Genomic DNA, 25,180 nt, shown 5'->3' with positions numbered 1-25,180 from the left:
TTCTGTTACAACCAGTTACAACCAGTTACAACCAGTTACAACCAGTTACATTCTGTTACAACCAGTTACAACCAGTTACAACCAGTTACAACCAGCTACAACCTGTTACAACCTGTTACAACCAGCTACAACCAGCTACAACCAGTTACAACCAGTTACAACCAGCTACAACCAGTTACAACCAGTTACAACCAGTTACATCCTGTGCTCTAGAGAGGACTCATGTGACAGTGCCAGCCTGAGATCAGCATAAAAAGCAGCAGAAAACGGTGAGATTTGAGCTTCTCCCCACCCAGAGAATGGGATAGACATCTTACCCACTCTAAAGGGAACGGAAGACCCTTTAGGGGTCTTACCCCCTCAGAGATGGCTAAAATAAGACCCCTTTTCTGTCTTACTATAGGGGAACAGAGGACCCTTTTGCTATCAGAGGACAGCATAAAATGAAAAAAACAAACAAAAAAACAACAACTCTTGAGTTGACTGAGAGCTGCCTGCACTGACAGGAGAACAGCAGAGCAGAGAGAGGAGAGAGGAGAGGGAGAACAGCCAGAGAGTGACCTCATATCAAAATCAAGTGTCTGAAGTCAAACAAAGTACTCTGGTCCTTTAGAACAGTTTAACCCTCTTCCGCTCCGTTAACGGTGATAAGATGTGACGACTGAAACATGCAGAGGAGCTTATGGTGAGTTCTCTGGGTGAAGGCTTGCAGTGTTAGTCATAAAATGGTGAGAATGTTCACAACAGGCAACAGTAAAGTATAGACGATGTAGATAACTATTCATACAGGGTGAAAGACTTCCCGCCTAGACACTGGCAGGAGCCGCTCACGCTACAGTTTCCATGCAACAGACGAGCCCTCTCCAAACATGAGACTCACCTGTGTGATCTGAGGAGGCGGGCAGGTGTCTGCAGGTACGCTGGTACAGGATTGGTTGTAAACACAACTGGGGGCGGGACTTCCTGAACACCAAACACAGCCGTACTCCTCAGGCACCGCCCGGCACTGTGAGCAATCTGATTGGCCAGCAGAGCAGTCGTACAGCTGGACTGAATAACACAGGGAACAAATATCAGCCAATGAGATCTCTCATTCACAAACACACACACACATACACACAGAGACACAGCGACAGACACACAAACACACACACACGTCAGGTTCTTACGTTGGAGGCCAGGTGAGACGTCGATGCGTCTCTCTCCTCTACGCAGGTAGACATCACTGGAGTACTGAAGCTGACTGACAGCATACTGGAACTACACACAGACAGACAGGTGGTGACAGAGAGACAGGTGGTGACAGACAGACATGTGGTGAGAGAGAGACAGGTGGTGACAGAGAGACAGGTGGTGAGAGACAGACAGGTGGTGACAGAGAGACAGGTGGTGAGAGACAGACAGGTGGTGAGAGACAGACAGGTGGTGACAGAGAGACAGGTGGTGACAGACAGACAGGTGGTGAGAGAGAGACAGGTGGTGACAGAGACAGGTGGTGACAGACAGACAGACAGGTGGTGAGAGAGAGACAGGTGGTGAGAGAGAGACAGGTGGTGACAGACAGACAGGTGGTGACAGACAGACAGGTGGTTAGAGAGAGACAGGTGGTGACAGACAGACAGGTGGTGAGAGACAGACAGGTGGTGACAGAGAGACAGGTGGTGAGAGACAGACAGGTGGTGAGAGACAGACAGGTGGTGACAGAGAGACAGGTGGTGACAGACAGACAGGTGGTGAGAGAGAGACAGGTGGTGACAGAGACAGGTGGTGACAGACAGACAGACAGGTGGTGAGAGAGAGACAGGTGGTGACAGACAGACAGGTGGTGACAGACAGACAGGTGGTTAGAGAGAGACAGGTGGTGACAGACAGACAGGTGGTGAGAGAGAGACAGGTGGTGACAGAGAGACAGGTGGTGAGAGACAGACAGGTGGTGACAGAGAGACAGGTGGTGACAGAGACAGGTGGTGACAGACAGACAGGTGGTGAGAGAGAGACAGGTGGTGACAGAGACAGAGAGACAGGTGGTGACAGACAGACAGGTGGTGAGAGAGAGACAGGTGGTGAGACACAGACAGGTGGTGACAGAGAGACAGGTGGTGACAGAGAAACAGGTGGTGACAGAGAGACAGGTGGTGACAGACAGGTGGTGAGAGACAGTTGGTGACAGAGAGACAGGTGGTGACAGACAGACAGGTGGTGAGAGAGAGACAGGTGGTGAGACACAGACAGGTGGTGACAGAGAGACAGGTGGTGACAGAGAGACAGGTGGTGACAGACAGGTGGTGAGAGACAGTTGGTGACAGAGAGACAGGTGGTGAGAGAGAGACAGGTGTTGACAGAGAGACAGGTGGTGACAGACAGACAGGTGGTGACAGAGAGACAGGTGGTGACAGACAGACAGGTGGTGACAGAGAGACAGGTGGTGACAGACAGACAGGTGGTGACAGAGAGACAGGTGGTGAGAGAGAGACAGGTGGTGACAGACAGACAGGTGGTGACAGAGAGACAGGTGGTGACAGACAGACAGGTGGTGACAGAGAGACAGGTGGTGACAGACAGACAGGTGGTGACAGAGAGACAGGTGGTGAGAGAGAGACAGGTGGTGACAGACAGACAGGTGGTGACAGACAGACAGGTGGTGACAGAGAGACAGGTGGTGAGAGAGACAGGTGGTGACAGACAGACAGGTGGTGACAGAGAGACAGGTGGTGACAGACAGACAGGTGGTGACAGAGAGACAGGTGGTGACAGACAGACAGGTGGTGACAGACAGACAGGTGGTGACAGAGAGACAGGTGGTGACAGACAGACAGGTGGTGACAGAGACAGGTGGTGACAGAGAGACAGGTAGTGAGAGACAGACATGTGGTGACAGAGAGACAGGTGGTGAGAGAGAGACAGGTGGTGACAGAGAGACAGGTGGTGACAGACAGACAGGTGGTGAGAGAGACAGGTGGTGACAGACAGACAGGTGGCGAGAGAGACAGGTGGTGACAGACAGACAGGTGGCGAGAGAGACAGGTGGTGACAGAGAGACAGGTGGTGAGAGAGACAGGTGGTGAGAAAGAGACAGGTGGTGACAGAGACAGGTGGTGACAGACAGACAGGTGGCGAGAGAGACAGGTGGTGACAGAGAGACAGGTGGTGAGAGAGAGACAGGTGGTGACAGAGAGACAGGTGGTGACAGAGAGACAGGTGGTGAGAGAGAGACAGGTGGTGAGAGAGAGACAGGTGGTGACAGACAGACAGGTGGTGAGAGAGAGACAGGTGGTGACAGAGACAGGTGGTGAGAGAGAGACAGGTGGTGACAGAGACAGGTGGTGACAGACAGACAGGTGGCGAGAGAGACAGGTGGTGACAGAGAGACAGGTGGTGAGAGAGAGACAGGTGGTGACAGAGAGACAGGTGGTGAGAGAGAGACAGGTGGTGACAGACAGACAGGTGGTGACAGAGAGACAGGTGGTGAGAGAGAGACAGGTGGCTACTAACAGATCCTTAGAAATCCTCCACAGTGCACCTTTAAGGTGAACACTCTTTAAGTAGCATTAACATTAGCACATGAGGTGGTGTTACCTGATGGGGGCTGCAGGTGAAGGTGTGTGTGTTGTCTGGTTTTTTTTCTACAGCAGCTGGCAGATTAATCTGGACTCCTTCGATTTGTACAACACACACATAAGGAGCTTCATCCTGCATGAGCAACAAAGTATTATAATATATACACATATATATATATACACACATGTATAAAAGCGTCTGCTAAATGACTGTAATGTAATGAAGATTTTTGGGGCGACTGTGGCTAAGTGGAGAGCAGAGCCGTCCTTCAATCAGAGGATCGGCGGTTCGATCCCCGGCTCTGCTCGTCGCATGTTGATGTGTCCTTGAGCAAGACACTTAACCCCAAAACTGCTCCCGTAGCAGTGCGAGTATTAATCACAGGATCCTTAGTGTTAATCAGAGGGTCCTTAGTGTTAATCAGAGGGTCCTTAGTGTTAATCAGAGGATCCTTAGTGTTAATCAGAGGGTCCTTAGTGTTAATCAGAGGATCCTTAGTGTTAATCAGAGGGTCCTTAGTGTTAATCAGAGGGTCCTTAGTGTTAATCAGAGGGTCTTTAGTGTTAATCAGAGGATCCTTAGTGTTAATCAGAGGGTCCTTAGTGTTAATCAGAGGATCCTTAGTGTTAATCAGAGGATCCTTGGTGTTAATCAGAGGATCCTTGGTGTTAATCAGAGGATCCTTATTGTATATATTATGTACTTATATACTTTGATATGATCATTATAAACAGTTCTCACTGTGTAGACGTCCAGGTTTCGTCCCCTCAGCGCCACGGTGGTGGTCAGGCCCAAAGGCACTAAGGCAGAACTCTGCAGGGCGAAAACCAAAGGACAAGAAGTGGGACCAGAAGACTCCTGTTGACAGACAGGAGACAGAGTTAAACAGACCTACCGAGACAGACAGACAGACAGACAGACAGACAGACAGACAGACAGACAGACAGGTTGTCTCACTCTCTGGTTGAGGATGATGTGTTGGTTGGCACAGCTGTGGTTGTGAGTGCAGAGTTGATCCAGAGGACACCAGTTACACCTCCAGACACTGATGAGACACGCCAGACACCTGAAAGCATCCATCATCATGATCATCATCATCATCATCATCATCATCTTCATCACCACCATCACCATCTTCATCATAATCATCATCATTAAGACTGTACTGGTGTACATTATTTCTTACTGGGAGCTCTGGTTCAGGTGGCTCACAGCTCCACAGTCATAGAAGGTCATGTTCCCCGTGGCGATGGTCACATGACCAAACATCAGTGACACAGGCAGGATCATGTGATCTGGAATCAGAGAGTCACGGGAACAGGAAGTGAGAACAGTGGTAGATATAATCACATACTAACAAAAGTATCATGTGATCATGTGATCTATGTGATCTATACATGACCGTGGTATTGTTTATTGGTTTACTTCAGCGAGATCAATCTTCTAAGAATGGTATATCTAACTGTTCATTTAGTATGCAGAACATAATGATTGAGTATGTTAGTATGCAGTATGTTAGTATGTAGTACATTTTTTGCAGTACGCAGTAAGTAGTACATACTGATCGAGTATGTAGTATGCGGTACATACTGATCGAGTATGGAGTATGCGGTACATACTGATCGAGTATGTAGTATGAGGTACATACTTATCGAGTATGTAGTATGAGGTACATACTGATTGAGTATGGAGTATGCGGTACATACTGATCGAGTATGGAGTATGCGGTACATACTTATCGAGTATGTAGTATGCGGTACATACTGATCGAGTATGTAGTATGTGGTACATACTGATTGAGTATGTAGTATGCGGTACATACTTATCGAGTATGTAGTATGCGGTACATACTGATCGAGTATGTAGTATGCGGTACATACTGATCGAGTATGTAGTATGCGGTACATACTGATCGAGTATGTAGTATGCGGTACATACTGATTGAGTATGTAGTATGCGGTACATACTGATTGAGTATGTAGTATGCGGTACATACTGATCTAGTATGTAGTATGCGGTACATACTGATTGAGTATGTAGTATGCGGTACATACTGATTGAGTATGTAGTATGCGGTACATACTTATCGAGTATGTAGTATGCGGTACATACTTATCGAGTATGTAGTATGCGGTACATACTGATCGAGTATGTAGTATGCGGTACATACTGATCGAGTATGTAGTATGCGGTACATACTGATCGAGTATGTAGTATGCGGTACATACTTATCGAGTATGTAGTATGCGGTACATACTGATCGAGTATGTAGTATGCGGTACATACTGATCGAGTATGTAGTATGAGGTACATACTTATTGAGTATGTAGTATGCGGTACATACTTATCGAGTATGTAGTATGCGGTACATTCTTATCGAGTATGTAGTATGCGGTACATACTTATCGAGTATGTAGTATGCGGTACATACTTATCGAGTATGTAGTATGCGGTACATACTGATCGAGTATGTAGCATGCGGTACATACTGATCGAGTATGTAGCATGCGGTACATACTGATCGAGTATGTAGTATGCGGTACATACTTATCGAGTATGTAGTATGCGGTACATACTGATCGAGTATGTAGTATGCGGTACATACTGATCGAGTATGTAGTATGCGGTACATACTGATCGAGTATGTAGTATGCGGTACATACTTATCGAGTATGTAGTATGCGGTACATACTGATCGAGTATGTAGTATGCGGTACATACTTATCGAGTATGTAGTATGCGGTACACACTTATCGAGTATGTAGTATGCGGTACACACTGATCGAGTATGTAGTATGCGGTACACACTGATCGAGTCTGTCGTATGCGGTACATACTTATCGAGTATGTAGTATGCGGTACATACTTATCGAGTATGTAGTATGCGGTACATACTGATCGAGTATGTAGTATGCGGTACATACTTATCGAGTATGTAGTATGCGGTACACACTGATCGAGTATGTAGTATGCGGTACACACTGATCGAGTCTGTCGTATGCGGTACATACTTAGAGTATGTAGTATGCGGTACATTATGCATTATTTAAAAACAGAATAAGTCCTAATCAACATCAGCTGTTCACTCACCACTTCCTGTTAGCATGGGTGGGAGGAGTTCTGGAGCAGGTGATTGACAGGTAATGTTTGTTGCTGTGATGACAGCGGGCTGAGGTGGGAGGAGCCCAAAGACGCAGGACAGAGACTCCGCCTCCGTGAGGGCGGGAAGCTGGACAACCGACAGTGTTACCTTGGAGATAAACATGTAAACAAAAGTCACGAACACGTCTGGCTATTGATTATTGATTGCACTACTACGCTGTACTGTGACTCATCAACACACACACACACCTGTATACAGGTGGTGTACACATACCTGCGTCTGCTCGTCTTTGCTCTGATTGGCCGGCCTCAGGCTCTGAACTGTCACACACTGATTGGTCGGTTCAAAGCTCCACAGCCAATGGTTGGGCTGCATATGACGACGACACTGATGTTTACGGGAACATCTGGACCCAAAAAATATGACATCATCAGAACTATTAAAGACAGAGAGACAGAGATAAACAAAGAGACAGACAGACAGAGAGACAGAGAGACAGACAGACAGACAGAGAGATAAACAAAGAGACAGACAGACAGACAGCGAGACAGACAGACAGAGAGACAAACAAAGAGACAGACAGACAGACAGACAGACAGACAGATAAACAAAGAGACAGACAGAGAGACAGCAAGACCTACCTTCCCTCCAGGACACACCAGCCACAGTACGGGTCTCTGACAGAGAGACAAGACTGACAGTCTGTCTGTCTCTCACATGTGGACACAGGAACCTTCGACAGCTGAAAGACAGACAGGAAACAGATCAGAGGTCAGTTTGAGTTGATGTTCATGTTTAAATTATGTTTCGAAAATAAAATAAAATACACAGAGAGACAGACAGGAGAAGACAGGGACGGAGAGACAGACAGGATAATAAATAGACGGAGAGACAGACAGGAGAAGAGAGGGACGGAGAGACAGACAGGATAATATATAGACGGAGAGACAGACAGGAGAAGAGAGGGACGGAGAGACAGACAGGAGAAGAGAGGGACAGAGAGACAGACAGGAGAAGAGAGGGACAGAGAGACAGACAGGAGAAGAGAGGGACAGAGAGACAGACAGGAGAAGAGAGGGACGGAGAGACAGACAGGAGAAGAGAGGGACGGAGAGACAGACAGGAGATGAGAGGGACGGAGAGACAGACAGGAGATGAGAGGGACAGAGAGACAGATGGAGAGACATACAGGAGATGAGAGGGACGGAGAGACAGACATGAGAGAGACGGAGAGACAGACAGGAGAAGAGAGGGACAGAGAGACAGACAGGAGAAGAGAGGGACAGAGAGACAGACAGGAGAAGAGAGGGACAGAGAGACAGACAGGAGAAGAGATGGACAGAGAGACAGACAGGAGAAGAGAGGGACAGAGAGACAGACAGGAGAAGAGAGGGACGGAGAGACAGACAGGAGATGAGAGGGACAGAGAGACAGAGAGGAGAAGAGAGGGACGGAGAGACAGACAGGAGATGAGAGGGACGGAGAGACAGACAGGAGATGAGAGGGACGGAGAGACAGACATGAGAAGAGAGGGACAGAGAGACAGACAGGAGAAGAGAGGGACGGAGAGACAGACAGGAGAAGAGAGGGACAGAGAGACAGACAGGAGAAGAGAGGGACGGAGAGACAGACAGGAGATGAGAGGGACAGAGAGACAGACAGGAGAAGAGAGGGACGGAGAGACAGACAGGAGAAGAGAGGGACGGAGAGACAGACAGGAGATGAGAGGGACAGAGAGACAGATGGAGAGACATACAGGAGATGAGAGGGACGGAGAGACAGACATGAGAGAGACGGAGAGACAGACAGGAGAAGAGAGGGACAGAGAGACAGACAGGAGAAGAGAGGGACAGAGAGACAGACAGGAGAAGAGAGGGACAGAGAGACAGACAGGAGAAGAGATGGACAGAGAGACAGACAGGAGAAGAGAGGGACAGAGAGACAGACAGGAGAAGAGAGGGACGGAGAGACAGACAGGAGATGAGAGGGACAGAGAGACAGACAGGAGAAGAGAGGGACGGAGAGACAGACAGGAGATGAGAGGGATGGAGAGACAGACATGAGAGGGACGGAGAGACAGACAGGAGAAGAGAGGGACAGAGAGACAGACAGGAGAAGAGAGGGACGGAGAGACAGACAGGAGATGAGAGGGACAGAGAGACAGAGAGGAGAAGAGAGGGACGGAGAGACAGACAGGAGATGAGAGGGACGGAGAGACAGACAGGAGATGAGAGGGACGGAGAGACAGACATGAGAAGAGAGGGACAGAGAGACAGACAGGAGAAGAGAGGGACGGAGAGACAGACAGGAGAAGAGAGGGACAGAGAGACAGACAGGAGAAGAGAGGGACGGAGAGACAGACAGGAGATGAGAGGGACAGAGAGACAGACAGGAGAAGAGAGGGACGGAGAGACAGACAGGAGAAGAGAGGGACGGAGAGACAGACAGGAGATGAGAGGGACAGAGAGACAGATGGAGAGACATACAGGAGATGAGAGGGACGGAGAGACAGACATGAGAGAGACGGAGAGACAGACAGGAGAAGAGAGGGACAGAGAGACAGACAGGAGAAGAGAGGGACAGAGAGACAGACAGGAGAAGAGAGGGACAGAGAGACAGACAGGAGAAGAGAGGGACAGAGAGACAGACAGGAGAAGAGAGGGACGGAGAGACAGACAGGAGATGAGAGGGACAGAGAGACAGACAGGAGAAGAGAGGGACGGAGAGACAGACAGGAGATGAGAGGGATGGAGAGACAGACATGAGAGGGACGGAGAGACAGACAGGAGAAGAGAGGGATGGAGAGACAGACAGGAGAAGAGAGGGAAGGAGAGACAGATGGAGAGACAGACAGGAGATGAGGGACGGAGAGACAGGAGATGAGAGGGACGGAGAGACAGATGGAGAGACAGACAGGAGATGAGAGGGACGGAGAGACAGACATGAGCGAGATGGAGAGACAGACAGGAGAAGAGAGGGACAGAGAGACAGACAGGAGAAGAGAGGGACAGAGAGACAGACAGGAGAAGAGAGGGACAGAGAGACAGACAGGAGAAGAGAGGGACAGAGAGACAGACAGGAGAAGAGAGGGACAGAGAGACAGACAGGAGAAGAGAGGGACGGAGAGACAGACAGGAGATGAGAGGGACAGAGAGACAGACAGGAGAAGAGAGGGACGGAGAGACAGACAGGAGATGAGAGGGACGGAGAGACAGACATGAGAAGAGAGGGACAGAGAGACAGACAGGAGAAGAGAGGGACGGAGAGACAGACAGGAGAAGAGAGGGACAGAGAGACAGACAGGAGAAGAGAGGGACGGAGAGACAGACAGGAGAAGAGAGGGACGGAGAGACAGACAGGAGATGAGAGGGACAGAGAGACAGACAGGAGAAGAGAGGGACGGAGAGACAGACAGGAGAAGAGAGGGACAGAGAGACAGATAGAGAGACATACAGGAGATGAGAGGGACGGAGAGACAGACATGAGAGAGACGGAGAGACAGACAGGAGAAGAGAGGGACAGAGAGACAGACAGGAGAAGAGAGGGACAGAGAGACAGACAGGAGAAGAGAGGGACAGAGAGACAGACAGGAGAAGAGAGGGACAGAGAGACAGACAGGAGAAGAGAGGGACAGAGAGACAGACAGGAGAAGAGAGGGACGGAGAGACAGACAGGAGATGAGAGGGACAGAGAGACAGGAGAAGAGAGGGATGGAGAGACAGACAGGAGAAGAGAGGGACGGAGAGACAGATGGAGAGACAGACAGGAGATGAGAGGGACGGAGAGACAGACATGAGAGGGACGGAGAGACAGACAGGAGAAGAGGGACGGAGAGACAGGAGATGAGAGGGACGGAGAGACAGATGGAGAGACGGACAGGAGATGAGAGGGACGGAGATAGACAGGTGGAAGCTGTCTCACCCTTCTGTTGGTTAACACATAAACGTGCTGCTGGTTCTCGTCCAATAGGAGGTCGGCTCTGATGACACTCCCACTGTCCACTGACACGCTGCCGTACAGCTCTCCTGACCAATCAGAGCGCACCAACACCTGCAACATACACACGCACACACACACACACATGCGTGATCATGTTGTTTGTGTCGCAGATAATCAATATGTGGTGATCACAGAGACCACAGAAGGAGAAGGGTTGCTGCCACCAGGTGGAGCTGTTGTTCAAGATCACATGATCAGCTGATGTCAGACTCCATGAGGAGCATCTCACTGTGTGTGTGTGTGTTTGTTACATATGTGTGTGTGTTAATGAGCCCGAGTGAGTTAAATCTTGATTCTTCCTGTTAATATTTAATCACACAGACACACTAACACAGTGAATGTTTCAGGGGCATCCTGCTGGATCATTACCCATAGTGCACCAATAACCAATGAACAACAACAGTCTGAGCACGTTCCCTTGTGACATCCTCCTCCACCCCCGAGCTAAACTTCTGTTAGTCCTGACACACACACACACACACACACACACACACACACACACACACACACACACACACACACACACACACACACACACACACAGAGTTTATGTACGTGTTGTTTTGTTGATAAAGGGCTGCAGGCTACAAGCTGCTGTTCAGTGTGTGTGTGTGTGTGTGTGTGTAATGCTGTGTTTACACCAAACGGCCCAAACGCGCCACGACACGCCGTTTATATCCGCCATCAACTATTGAAAAAAGAACCTCTATTTCTGCTTAGTACGTGTTGTGTTTGTCCAGATATCATAACAGTCCGGAGGAGCTCCGTGGATCTCATCAAGCTGTGTTCACTGTTTACCGCTGTATGAACACTAATCAAAGTGATTTAACGAACGTTAGGGCTAATCATTCTACTGAAACAGCTAACTGCTTCCTCTTAGAGAACGTGAAGCTTCGAATGGATAAGGGGGGGGGGGGGGGGGGTAGCAGCAGCGTTTTTTCTTGACCTGAAGAATGCTTTTGATACGCTTAATCACAATGTCCTGATTAACAAGCTGTCAGATTTGAACTTTTCCCAAGAGTCTCTTGCCTTGCTGACATCCTACCTTGAAGGAAGAACCCAGTGTATTAATTGATCTGATCACTTATTATTCCGATTTAATAAATTCTGTTATATTTTAAAGAGCAGTCGTTTGTGATTACTTGTGCATATGTGTGTAATAACATCTGGATGTAGTAGCCCGTGTACGAACTTAACCCTTCACTGTCACTTCGAATGTGTAGTCGCACCCGACTATTGACATTAGGAGTGGCCACTAATTATGAGACTTAGTTTATCGTTTGGTTATTAGTCCCTGTGGTGCCCCGTTGTTATTAATAATCATTAATAATTGTTACTTACATCAATAATTCTATTGATGTCAAGAATTCAGTTTCTTAAATGCTGATAACCCAAACACGCTCCTCTACGTTCCCAACACTATGCTAACATTGTAGCAGCTCCACCAACACTCAACATTACGTCACACAGGCATAAACACGGCAGCGTCTGTTCATTGTTTGTACCGTATGGTTTACACACACACACACACATGTACACACATCGTTCGGTCCGGTCTCTGTTGATATGAGGTGTCGTAGAGCTCTGGGTGAACACAGACGGCTTCAGGATTTGTTTCCTGATTCAACATCAGGACGGCAGCGATAACGCTGATAGGCTATCGGGCCACAGCGTCACGCAATTTTTCCGGCGGAGGTGAAAAATTTCAACTCACGCTTTTGGGCCGCCAATTTGCATCCATCGCGCCGTGCCATCGCAAATTTGCGCCACTCCAGTGTCATCGCATCTGTGCATAGACTTTGTATGTAATCTACTCGCAAGAATAATTTGCGCCACATTTGTGTGTGTGTGTGCATGTGTGTGTGTGTGTGTGTGCGTGCATGTGTGTGTGTGTTTCCCAGCTGATCGTTTTGAACCATTCAGAGAAGTTATAAATCGTTCAGGTACAGACATTAAATATGACCTCATCATTCAATTCCCAACCAATGGGAGAACTGGACTGAACCCCAAACAGAGTGACTGAAGGACGACCCACGACATCAATAATACTGTGATGTCACGTCTCAAATGAGACATGTTGTGAGACGAGAAGAACGAAAGCACTCCCATCTCTGTGAATATGAAGCTACAGCAAGCAGCAGCTTAGCTTAGCATAAAGAGTGCTACCTTGTGCAGTCGCCCCTCTCCATCTCCCAGGAAGGCGATGGTGTGTCCAGCCTCCGTTGCTGTGGTGACGCCAGTCAGCTGGGTGGTAGAGGTGAAAGTGGGCGTGGCCTGGAGCGGCACGGTGCTGGCGATAGGGTTAGGGGTGTGTTCCCCCCCACAGGGGTACTCTGACAGAGAGTTCTGGTTCAATGTCAACAACAACAAAACATGAGTAGACAGCAACATTAACCTCCACAGGGTACTCTGACAGAGAGACAGACAGGTTCAATGTCAACAACAATATTATTATAATAAGCAACATTATTATTGTTATTATAAACAACATTATTGTTGTAATAAACACATAATTCAGGTTGAAAGTAACAGTTTAAACTAAGAACAGCTGGTAATAAATCAGACTGTATGAATGTGTTTAAATTAATATTATTGTTAACAAAAGAGCGATAGATGTTTGTTTTCTGATAGAAGACACTTCATCTGTCACATTAACATGTATGATATTTTAACATTTTAACTTTTTCTTTCAGCTGCAACTGTGTGTGTGTGTGTGTGGTTGAGTGATAGCTGTCTGACGATAAATCCAGCTGCAGAAGATAACAGCTCTAATCCACACGTACACGTATACACACACAGACACACACGTACACACACACACACAGTATTAAGGTCAGCAGTGAGACAGATGTGACCAGCGACAATTTCTGACCAAACCAGCTGTTAATCTGCACGTGATCGATCAATGATGATGTCACACTAAAAGTATGTGTGTGTGTATGTATGTGTGTGTGTATATGTGTGTGTGTGTATGTGTGTGTGTGTGTGTGTGTTTGTGTGTGTATATAAGTGTCTGTGTGTATGTGTGTGTGTGTATGTGTGTGTGTTTGTGTGTGCGTGTATTCGTGTGTGTGTGTATGTGTGTGTGTGTGTTTGTGCGTGTGTGTGTATGTGTGTGTGTTTGTGTGTACGTGTATTCATGTGTGTGTGTGTGTGTTTGTGCATGTGTGTGTGCATGTGCGTGTGTGTGTCTGTGTATGTGTGTATATGTGTGTGTGTCTGTTTGTGCATGTATGTGTGTGTGTGTGCATGTGCGTGTCTGTGTGTGTGTGTGTTTGTGCATGTGTGTGTGCATGTGTCTGTGTATGTGTGTGTGTTTGTGTGTGCGTGTATTCGTGTGTGTGTATGTGTGTGTGTGTGTGTTTGCACGTGTGTGTGTGTGTATGTGTATGTGTTTGTGTGTGTGTGTATTCGTGTGTGTGTGTTTGTGCATGTGTGTGTGTGTGTGTGCATGTGCGTGTCTGTGTGTGTGTGTGTTTGTGCATGTGTGTGTGCATGTGCGTGTGTGTGTCTGTGTATGTGTGTATATGTGCGTGTGTCTGTTTGTGCATGTATGTGTGTGTGTGTGCATGTGCGTGTCTGTGTGTGTGTGTGTTTGTGCATGTGTGTGTGCATGTGTCTGTGTATGTGTGTGTGTGTATGTGTGTGTGTGTGCGTGTATTCGTGTGTGTGTATGTGTGTGTGTGTGTGTTTGTGCGTGTGTGTGTGTGTATGTGTATGTGTTTGTGTGTATGTGTATTCATGTGTGTGTGTGTGTGTGTTTGTGCATGTGTGTGTGTATGTGTATGTGTTTGTGTGTATGTGTATTCATGTGTGTGTGTGTGTGTGTTTGTGCATGTGTGTGTGTGTGTGTGCATGTGCGTGTCTGTGTGTGTGTGTGTGTTTGTGCATGTGTGTGTGCATGTGTCTGTGTATGTGTGTGTATGTGTGCATGTGTGTGTGCATGTGCGTGTGTCTGTGTATGTGTGTATATGTGTGTGTGTACCTTGGGTAGCTTCAGACATTTTGATGACACAGCGTATTCGATGTAAGCCTCTTCCTGTCCTCCGCTGCCTCGTCCTCCTTCAGTGTAACACACTTCCTGTGCTCGCCTCAACATGGAGTCCAGCTCCGCCATCCCATAAACACACAGCGCAGAACGATTGGTCGCTACGGGCGTGGACGCTTGTCCCGCCGCCATGACGATGAAGAGGGCGGGCTCACCTGCGTGGCTCCCTAGCCTCGCCCCCTGAGCCAGGTTGTATCCGCTGCACATCAGAGGAACTTCCACGTAGGAGTAGAAGCTTCGGTCTGAGGAGCAGAGCCGGGACGCGTAGGTCCGGTACTCCTTCTTGTGCCACATGTCCCGCCGAGAGAACAGGAAGTACACATGGTTGTTGTGGGCGACGGCCTTCACGAAGTGGTTGTTGTACTCGGAGTAACTTCCTACGACCAGTTTACCAAGCTCTTCCTCCTGAGAGAACGCGCGGCGGAGCGGCGGCACCGGGGACAGACGCCGCGTCGTGATTGGTGGGATGTCTCCGGGACCTTTGCTGGTGTAGCCTCGACCAACCAGCATCAAGTGTAGCACGCCGCTAGCCCCGCCTCCTTCCTGTTTGTTCTCTGTGGTTATCACCACGGCGACGGTGGAGACTCGGGGGTCGTTGGCGGCGACGTACTGAGTGTCCACCGGGTTAGAGGTCTGATAGAGGAGCTCAGATATGTTGGATAGTCTCCTACAGACAAGAGAAGAAGAAAGGTCACACAGGTACTAACACCTGGACAGAGTAACGGGTCACACAGGTACTAACACCTGGACAGTGTGAGGAACAGCTTCAAACTGACGACATCATGTAAACTGATTTACCTTTTATCACAGATCCCTTGAAAGAGTGAACCACAGACGATCAGGCTCCCAGGCCCCGCCCCCTGCCCCGCCTCCACCAGCAGCAGTTTGTTATGGTTGTGAGTGGGCGTGGCCGAGGGGCATTCCTGTGGGACGATGGGGGGAAGGCAGTCGGGGGAGTCTAGGTGAGGGCCGGTCCTCACGTGTGACATCACCTCCAGGTCAGAGGTCAGCTGGTACAGGTGGTTGACTCCGCCCACATAGAGATGCCCCGCCTCCAGCACCAGGTGAGAGAGGGGGGCTCCATGCTCCTCCACCCACCACACCACGGGGTCTGAGGTCACAATGACATCAGCAGGGTGGGAGGGAGGGGGGGAGAGGAGGAGGAGAAGGAGGAGGAGGAGTGATGGGGGGATGGAGGAGGCCAACATGGCTGCTCCTCTTTACCTGTAACAGGTGAAAGAAAGAGAGATGTTAAACTCAGCAGAGCAGCAGGTGTATTAAAACAGCATCAGATATATATATAAAGTTAATTCATCCATCCATCCATCCATTTTCCTCCTCTTATCTGGGGTCGGGTTGCGGTGGCAGCAGGCCAAGCAGGCTGACCCAGACTTCCCTCTCCCCGGCAACATGTTCTGGGGGATCCCGAGGCGTTCCCAGGCCAGCTGGGAGATATAATCCCTCCTCCCATGCTCGAATTTTAGCATCCGTGACCACCGCAGCTGCAACCCTTCTGGCCTGCCGGGAACCTCTCAGCTGCTTCAGGAGACCCCTGGGCCAACCAGGCCTTGAAGGTCTCCTTCTTCAGCTTGACGGCTTCCCTCACCTCCGGTGTCCACCACCGGGTTCTCGGGTTGCTCCCACGACAGGCACCGATGAACGCTGAACGATGAAACGCTTTGAACATGGTCCATTCGGATTTCATGTCCCCATCTCCCTTGGGATGTGTGAGAAGTTCTTCCGGAGGTGGGAGTTAAAGACCTCCCGGACAGGGTCCTCCGCCAGACGTTCCCAGTTCACCCTCACTATACATTTGGGCTTGCCGGGTCTTTCCAACCGGTTCCCCCGCCATCTGATCCAACTCACCACCAGGTGGTGATCAGTTGACAGCTCTGCTCCTCTCTTCACCAGAGTGTCCAAGACATACGGCCGCAAATCAGATGATATGATTACAAAGTCGATCATTGATCTCCGGCCTAAGGTGTTCTGGTACCAGGTACACTTATGAGCCACCTTATGGTCGAACATGGTGTTCGTTATGGCCAAACCGTGGCTAGCACAGAAGTCCAATAACGAGACACCACTCTGGTTCAGATCGGGCAAGCCGTTCCTCCCAATCACCCCCACCAGGTTTCTCCGTCATTGCCCACGTGAGCGTTGAAGTCCACCAGGAGAACTATGGAATCGGCAGGCGGCGCCCTTACCAGGACCACCGACTCCAAGAAGGCCGGATACTCCGAACTGCTGTTTGGTGCATAAGCACAAAACACAGTCAGAGCCTTGCTCCCCGCAACCCGTAGGCGCATGGAGGAGACCCTCTCGCTCTCCGGGGAGAACTTCAACACAGCGGCGCTCAGCCAGGGGCTCGTGAGTCTCCCCACTCCCGCTCGGCACCTCTCACCTTGGGCAACTCCACAAAAGGGTAAAGTCCATCCCATCTCCAGGAGCTTGGTTCCAGAGCCAGTGCTGTGTGTGGAGGTGAGTCCAACTATAACTAGCTGGTATCGCTCCACCTCCTGCACCAGAGCTCTGGCTCTTTCCCCGCTAGCGAGGTGACATTCCACGTCCCTAAAGCTAGTCTATGCTGCCAGCGATCAGCTCGCCCAGGCCTCTGGCCTGACCCACCGCCCAGTCTGCATTGTACCCGACCCCGATGCAGGGTGGCTGCTCCATGTCGTTTCTTCGGGCTGAGACCGACCGGGCCCCATGGGCGAAGGCCCGGCCACCAGACGCTCGCCCATATACATATATATATATATATGCCAGTTTAAACTGGTGTCTAACTGTTTTAACTGGTGTCTATCTGTTTTAAACTAGTGTCTAATTGTTTTAACTGGTGTCTAACTGGTGTCTAACTGTTTTAAACTGGTGTCTAACTGGTTTTACTTAAGTCTCCCAGAGGATGAACCCCCAGGAGGTGGTTCAGACTCTCCTGATCCTGACTAACTGGTTTACACTGGTGTCTAACTGTTTAAACTGGTGTCTAACTGTTTTAAACTGGTGTCTAACTGTTTAAACTGGTGTCTAACTGTTTTAAACTGGTGTCTAACTGTTTAAACTGGTGTCTAACTGTTTAAACTGGTTTAAACTGGTGTCTAACTGGTTTTACTTAAGTCTCCCAGAGGATGCACCCCCAGGAGGAAGTGGTTCAGACTCTCCTGATCCTGATCCGCTTCAGACTCAAACTCGTCTTTTCTTCAAATATACTCCTTTCAACCAGAAACCACCGCGACTCAGAAACCCTTTTTGTTTTAGGAGTATTCTGAGATTATTGATCATCAAGGCTCTTCTGAATCAAAGTTAAATATCATACCTCATATATATCTGATATACCTCATATATCAGATATATCTGATATACCTCATATAGCTGATATATCTGATATACCTCATATATCTGATATACCTCATATATCTGATATATCTGATATACCTCATATATCTGATATACCTTATATATCTGATATACCTCATATATCTGATATACCTCATATATCTGATATACCTGATATCCCTCATATATCTGATATACCTCATATATCTGATATACCTCATATATCTGATATATCTGATATACCTCATATATCTGATATACCTCATATATCTGATATATCTGATATCCCTCATATATCTGATATACCTCATATATCTGATATACCTCATATATCTGATATATCTGATATATCTGATATACCTCATATATCTGATATACCTCATATATCTGATATATCTGATATACCTCATATATCTGATATACCTCATATATCTGATATACCTCATATACCTGATATATCTGATATATCTGATATACCTCATATATCTGATATATCTGATATACCTCATATGTCTGATATACAACAGATCTGTGGATGACGCAGTCAACATGGCCCATTACTTCATCCTCCAGCATCTGGACTCCCCAGGAACCTACGCCAGGATCCTGTTTGTGGACTTCAGCTCTGCCTTCAACACCATCATCCCGTCTCTGCTGCATAGCAAGCTCTCCAGCTGCAGGTGCCCGACTCCACCTGCAAGTGGATCACAGACTTCCTGTCCGACAGGAAGCAGCGCGTGAAGCTGGGAAAGCACGTCTCATCCTCCAGGACCATCAGCACCGGCTCCCCCCAAGGCTGCGTTCTTTCCCCTCTGCTCTTCTCCCTGTACACCAACAGCTGCACCTCCAGTCACCAGTCCGTCAAGCTCCTGAAGTTCGCGGATGACACCACCCTCATTGGACTCATCTCTGGTGGGGATGAGTCCGCCTACAGGTGGGAGACTGACCATCTGGTGACCTGGTGCGGTCTGAACAACCTGGAGCTCAACGCTCTAAAGACAGTGGAGATGGTTGTGGATTTCAGGAAGAACGTAGCCCCACCAGCCCCTATCACTGTGTGTGACTCCCCCGTCGACGTGGTGAAGTCCTTCTTCTTCCTGGGCTCCATCATATCCCAGGACCTCAAGTGGGAGCTGAACATCAGCTCCATCACCAAGAAGGCTCAGCAGAGGATGTACTTCTTGAGGCAGCTGAAGAAATTTAACCTGCCAAAGACAATGATGCATTTCTGCACAGCCATCATTGAGTCCATCCTCTGCTCCTCCATCACGGTCTGGTACGCTGCAGCCACTGCCAAGGACAAGGACAGACTGCAGCGCATCATCCGCTCTGCTGAGAAGGTGATTGGCTGCAACCTGTCGTCCCTCCAGAACTTGTTCACTTCAAGGACCCTGAAGCGAGCGCGAAAGATTGTTGCTGACCCCTCTCACCCTGGACATGATCTATTTGTGCCCCTTCCATCTGGCAGGAGGCTGCGGCCCATCAGAACTAAGACCACACAAACAGTTTCTTCCCGTCGGCATTCGGGCTCATGAACAGAGCCCGGGTCCCCCACTGACTCTGTCCTCCCCAGGACATTTCCTTCTGGTCTCTCCCCTGCACATCCCTGTCTCTCTACTTAAATACACTCGTCACTTTTAACATTCATACACTTCACTTGGTTTACGGTCCTGTTATTTGTTTTTGTGTGCACTTTATTCCATATCCTATATTACATATCTTATTGTACATTTCAAATATGTTTCTATTTCCTGCACTGTGCTGACTGTTTTTGATAGTTAAATGTTATTCGATCGTTAAATGTTATTTGATAGTTTATGTTATTTTGACAGTTAAATGTTGTTGAATGTTATGCACCTTCCACCACGACAAATTCCTTGCAGGTGAAAACTTGCTTGGCAATAAACGGTTCTAATTCTGATTCTGATATCCCTCATATATCTGATATACCTCATATACCACATATATCTGATATACCTCATATATCTGATATACCTCATATACCTCATATATCTGATATACCTCATATATCTGATATATCTGATATACCTCATATATCTGATATACCTCATATATCTGATATATCTGATATACCTCATATATCTGATATACCTCATATATCTGATATATCTGATATACCTCATATATCTGATATACCTCATATATCTGATATACCTCATATATCTGATATACCTCATATATCTGATATACCTCATATATCTGATATACCTCATATATATCTGATATACCTCATATACCACATATATCTGATATACCTCATATATCTGATATACCTCATATACCTCATATATCTGATATACCTCATATATCTGATATATCTGATATACCTCATATATCTGATATACCTCATATATCTGATATATCTGATATACCTCATATATCTGATATACCTCATATATCTGATATATCTGATATACCTCATATATCTGATATACCTCATATATCTGTTATACCTCATATATCTGATATACCTCATATATCTGATATACCTCATATATCTGATATATCTGATATACCTCATATATCTGATATACCTCATATATCTGATATACCACATATATCTGATATACCTCATATATCTGATATATCTGATATACCTCATATATCTGATATACCTCATATATCTGATATATCTGATATACCTCATATATCTGATATACCTCATATATCTGATATATCTGATATACCTCATATATCGGATATACCTCATATATCTGATATATCTGATATACCTCATATATCTGATATACCTCATATATCTGATATACCTCATATATCAGATATATCTGATATACCTCATATATCTGATATACCTCATATATCTGATATACCTCATATATCTGATATATCTGATATACCTCATATATCTGATATACCTCATATCCCCGGGGGGTTCAGTGTATTATATACTGAACCACAAAAAAATTTAATAAAAAATGATAATATAATTTGTTTTAAAAATAAAAAATTTATAAATTGTACTAATTGTCAATATTTGTCTTTTTGAGCTATGTAATATACCCAGTAATATTTGTAAAATAGGATATCTGCGCAAAATAAATGCTTTTCCCTGCTTGTTCTCTCCGCTGGTGCACCTCTCAGCTGTCCCTGTGCACGTCTCCACTGCGCGTGCACGTGCTGGGGCCAGATCGATTTGGCCCAAGGAAGACGGGTCTAATAAGCAGCTTAGCCAATCACTGATTAAAGAAATAAATGAGTGACTTACAATTTAGCCAATCAGAGCCCTTTTTCTCCCGGAGTGCCCGTGTCTAGTTCTCACTACCCAGCTGGACGACGGTCACCGGCTTGCGGTAAAGAAACACAACGAGGAGGTGGATAAAAACCGGCACATTTTATCAAAAAAAATTGATTGTGTCAAGTTTTGTGAGGCTTTTGAGTTGGCTTTGCGTGGGCATGCCGAGACTGACTCCTCGGACAACCCTGGCGTGTTCAAGGGACGGGTGGATTCTGTTGCGTCCCTCGACGGTGTGCTGGAGGAGCACCTGGAGACAGCCAGCGTTTTTAAAGGGACGTCGAAGACAAAATGAGCTGTTGGACTGCATGCTGTCGGTTGTAAGGGATTACATTCTGGAGGAAGTAAAGAACGCTGATTTTATCGCCATTCAAGCAGACGAGACGACGGACGTTTCCACCCACTCGATGCTACGGTAACGTACGAGAGCGTTTTAATGCTCTGGCTATGCTCTCCATGGAGAAGGAACTTGTCAGGGACATGCCTGACTTCAATAAGAAGGTCATTGAGAGGTTTGCCACTCAGAAGAGCAAAGTTCCTTTACAAATAACTCATAAAAACATGCAGGTTTCCTCACCGCACTGATTGGGTGTTTCTCCAGCAAACAAGGTTCATAGGGGCATCTTCAAATATACTTGTTCTTTTAGACTATATGATATTTATGTTTTATTGTAATATATTCATGATATTTATATTGTATATTATGATTATATGGTATTTATATATCATATTATACTGAATATTATTATTATATGATATATATATATATTAATATACTGAATTGTATGAATAAGATGTCCTTATTATGTCAGTATTGGAATAAATGATAACAATGTAACTGCAAAGTACTAATGCGTTTTTGCATTGAATTATACTATTTGCTGAAATTGATTGGATGGCCCTACCCAAAAAAAAAAATACACCAGCCGCCACTGCTCATACATCTGATAGACCTCATATATCAGATATATCTCATATACCTGATATATGTCATATACCTGATATAGCTGATATATGTCATATATCTCATATATGATATGAGATATATTTTTCATGCCCACACTGATTTAATGTGATACCAAAGAGCCTGACAGAGCAGAAAAGAGTTTACTCTGTAAAACCTGAGGCTCTTTGTGATCAATAATCAGAGTGTTGATTCAGGTTGTTGTTGTTGTTTGTTGGGTAACAGAGTACAGTGAACTGAATAAAACGCTGCATGTTCCTCTGATATAAAACGCTATTCATCTCTCTCTCTCCTGATTAACTCGTGCTCGCTCGACCATCCCTCCCTCCTGCTGCGCGTCGGTTCAGAAACTCTCTGTCTAACTCGCCCCAGTGCATGCTGGGAAACACCCAGAGAGGCCTCAGGACACACACACACACACAAGGGTGCACGCACACACAAACACACACACAGAGTCAGTGTGTCTCCATGGTAATAACTTCCCCTTCAGCCTGATGGAGAGCGAGAGGTTCATCTGTAATTCATAGAGCTGAACAGACAGGCAGGCAGGCAGACAGACAGACAGACAGACAGACAGACAGACAGACAGACAGGCAGGCAGACAGACAGACAGACAGACAGACAGACAGACAGACAGACAGACAGACAGACAGACAGACAGACAGGCAGGCAGGCAGACAGCTGTAGGTTGTCAGAAAGTAAAATGAGTTTAAAGTTGGAAGAAAGAGAATCTGAGAAGGACAGAAGAAGGACGGGGGGAGGGTGTAAAGAGAGCTGGAGGCGATGAAGTGTTAAACTCAAAAATGAGGAAAAAGACTCAGAGAGAGAAAATAAATTCATGTTTGATTTGCTGAACTCTGTCTGTCTGTCTGAAAGTAAAAGCTGAATCTTAGGTTACAATATTGTAACCAAGGTTCTAAGGGCATAGGAGTCTATCTTACACTCTTTACGTAGTAGAGGTGAGGCCTCTTGGTGGGTTTAGGTTCGGCTCCACCTGTGTTCATAGAACTGGGATTATAATATCTTTAATTTGGTTCAAACTCACAGGCTCCGCCTCCGACTGGACTGTTTGGGTACAGTGGGGCAGATGGATCACACTGATCCTGACTGGCTAGGTTCATATACTTCTTAATAACCTCTGAGCACGCCCAACCCTGCAGGGGTCAAAGACAAGCAGTAGACATCCTGCACACAAACACAAAAACCCATAAGACCAGCAGCTCTGTGTTGTTCCAGACAGACAGGAAGAACTACTTAAGTTCTTTGGAGCCCCCCTGAGGTAGTCTGACAGGGCAGCTGGTTCACAGACTCTCTACATCGAGGTCAGCGCGAGCAGCAGAGCTCCTTCAGAGAGGCTCCAGAGGCTCAAAGGGAGTTCCCTCTGTGGAGAGGCGGAGACCTGCATATATCACTGGCCTCCTGACTCCCTGAAAGAACCTCTTCATGAGAGGGTGTCCAAAGACCCATCTGTTGCCAAAACCCTCTCGGTAGAAATGGCTGCTGTTGACACGTTGCAGTTGCATGAGATGCCATTTATTCATCAAACACTGTAGAAATAAGAGAATAGACCCGACTGCACATGACAGGAGATCCGGCCACACACCAGCGTTTGGAACTGGTCCTGGTTGAACCAGCTCATACCCTGATGGGAGGAGCTATTATGCAAGGTAACACCTACCCATCAGGACTTTAACTAACATCCATACAACATTCATATCTCTTCGGAGACCTTCAAGACCTTTTGAAACCTTCTCATGAACCAGTGAAACCACCTCCAAAACCTCTAGACCCTACTTGTGGTCTTCTGGTACCTCCTCAAGGACCACGATAACCAAGGATCACTAGAAACCCCTCAGCAACCTGGAACATTGTCAAAGACCTCCGGTATCTTCTGAAGGAAACATGGAAGTGGAGCAGACCCCATTAAGCCCAGTCCAGACTTGAGAGGCTGAGGCTGGTTTTAGAAAGCAAGGGTCGTAACCTGTTTCAGCAGCCAATCAGGTCGTAGTAGAGTCAGGTGGTCAGTTACAAGAGAGGAGGTGCTGTGAGGGGAGATCTCTGTCTCCAGCCTCCACATTCTCAGCCCTCTCAGTAACATCCTCTAGACCGCTTGAACCTCCTCCAGCACCATTGTAACGTCCTCTAGACCGCTTGAACCTCCTCCAGCACCATTGTAACGTCCTCTGGACCGCTTGAACCTCCTCCAGTACCATTGTAACGTCCTCTAGACCGTTTGAACCTCCTCCAGCACCATTGTAACGTCCTCTAGACCGCTTGAACCTCCTCCAGGATCATTGTAACATCCTCTGGACCGCTTGAACCTCCTCCAGCACCATTGTAACGTCCTCTGGACCGCTTGAACCTCCTCAAGCACCATTGTAACGTCCTCTAGACCGCTTGAACCTCCTCCAGCACCATTGTAACGTCCTCTGGACCGCTTGAACCTCCTCCAGCACCATTGTAACGTCCTCTAGACCGCTTGAACCTCCTCCAGCACCATTGTAACGTCCTCTGGACCGCTTGAACCTCCTCAAGCACCATTGTAACGTCCTCTAGACCGCTTGAACCTCCTCCAGCACCATTGTAACGTCCTCTGGACCGCTTGAACCTCCTCCAGCACCATTGTAACGTCCTCTAGACCGCTTGAACCTCCTCCAGCACCATTGTAACGTCCTCTAGACCGCTTGAACCTTCCTGTGAAGACCAAACTTTGTTATTAAAAAGATGGTATGTGTGTAGCGTCTGTTGACACGCCGTCACTGAGACAAGATAAACTGGGGAACAAAATGTTTGAAGCTTAGTGACGCTGATCAAGCTGCGTTTTTGTTGAACATTCAGCAGTTTACTTTATTAAACGCAGCAGTTTGTGCTTCAAACCCTACACCCCCCACAACCCACCCC

General features: G+C 47.3%; 1 protein-coding gene across 3 annotated transcripts in view; it reads right to left on the bottom strand.

Annotated features, from left to right (window-relative positions):
* plxnb3 (plexin B3) overlaps window positions 1-25,180 on the bottom strand; it is a 91,949-nt gene that overhangs the window by 31,790 nt on the left and 34,979 nt on the right. For 2 of the 3 annotated variants that reach the window (XM_079273563.1, XM_079273565.1), the window contains exons 3-15: window positions 15,507-15,932; window positions 14,646-15,375; window positions 12,827-13,006; window positions 10,583-10,711; window positions 7,303-7,403; window positions 6,935-7,067; window positions 6,649-6,808; window positions 4,745-4,853; window positions 4,516-4,624; window positions 4,300-4,416; window positions 3,577-3,690; window positions 1,170-1,260; window positions 881-1,050 (exon numbers count right to left, since the gene is read on the bottom strand). In XM_079273563.1, the coding sequence (XP_079129689.1) occupies window positions 881-1,050; window positions 1,170-1,260; window positions 3,577-3,690; window positions 4,300-4,416; window positions 4,516-4,624; window positions 4,745-4,853; window positions 6,649-6,808; window positions 6,935-7,067; window positions 7,303-7,403; window positions 10,583-10,711; window positions 12,827-13,006; window positions 14,646-15,375; window positions 15,507-15,916 (2,553 nt within the window). In that variant the 5' untranslated portion in view covers window positions 15,917-15,932. The remainder of the gene's footprint in view (window positions 1-880; window positions 1,051-1,169; window positions 1,261-3,576; window positions 3,691-4,299; window positions 4,417-4,515; window positions 4,625-4,744; window positions 4,854-6,648; window positions 6,809-6,934; window positions 7,068-7,302; window positions 7,404-10,582; window positions 10,712-12,826; window positions 13,007-14,645; window positions 15,376-15,506; window positions 15,933-25,180) is intronic. The other variant, XM_079273564.1, reaches the window with a different exon arrangement.

This window comes from Melanostigma gelatinosum, assembly GCF_949748355.1.
Source record: "Melanostigma gelatinosum genome assembly, chromosome: 8".
Classification (NCBI taxonomy): Eukaryota; Metazoa; Chordata; class Actinopteri; order Perciformes; family Zoarcidae; genus Melanostigma; species Melanostigma gelatinosum.
The sequence above is the reverse complement of the archived record's forward strand: the minus strand, read 5'-3'. Positions and strand labels throughout refer to the sequence as shown.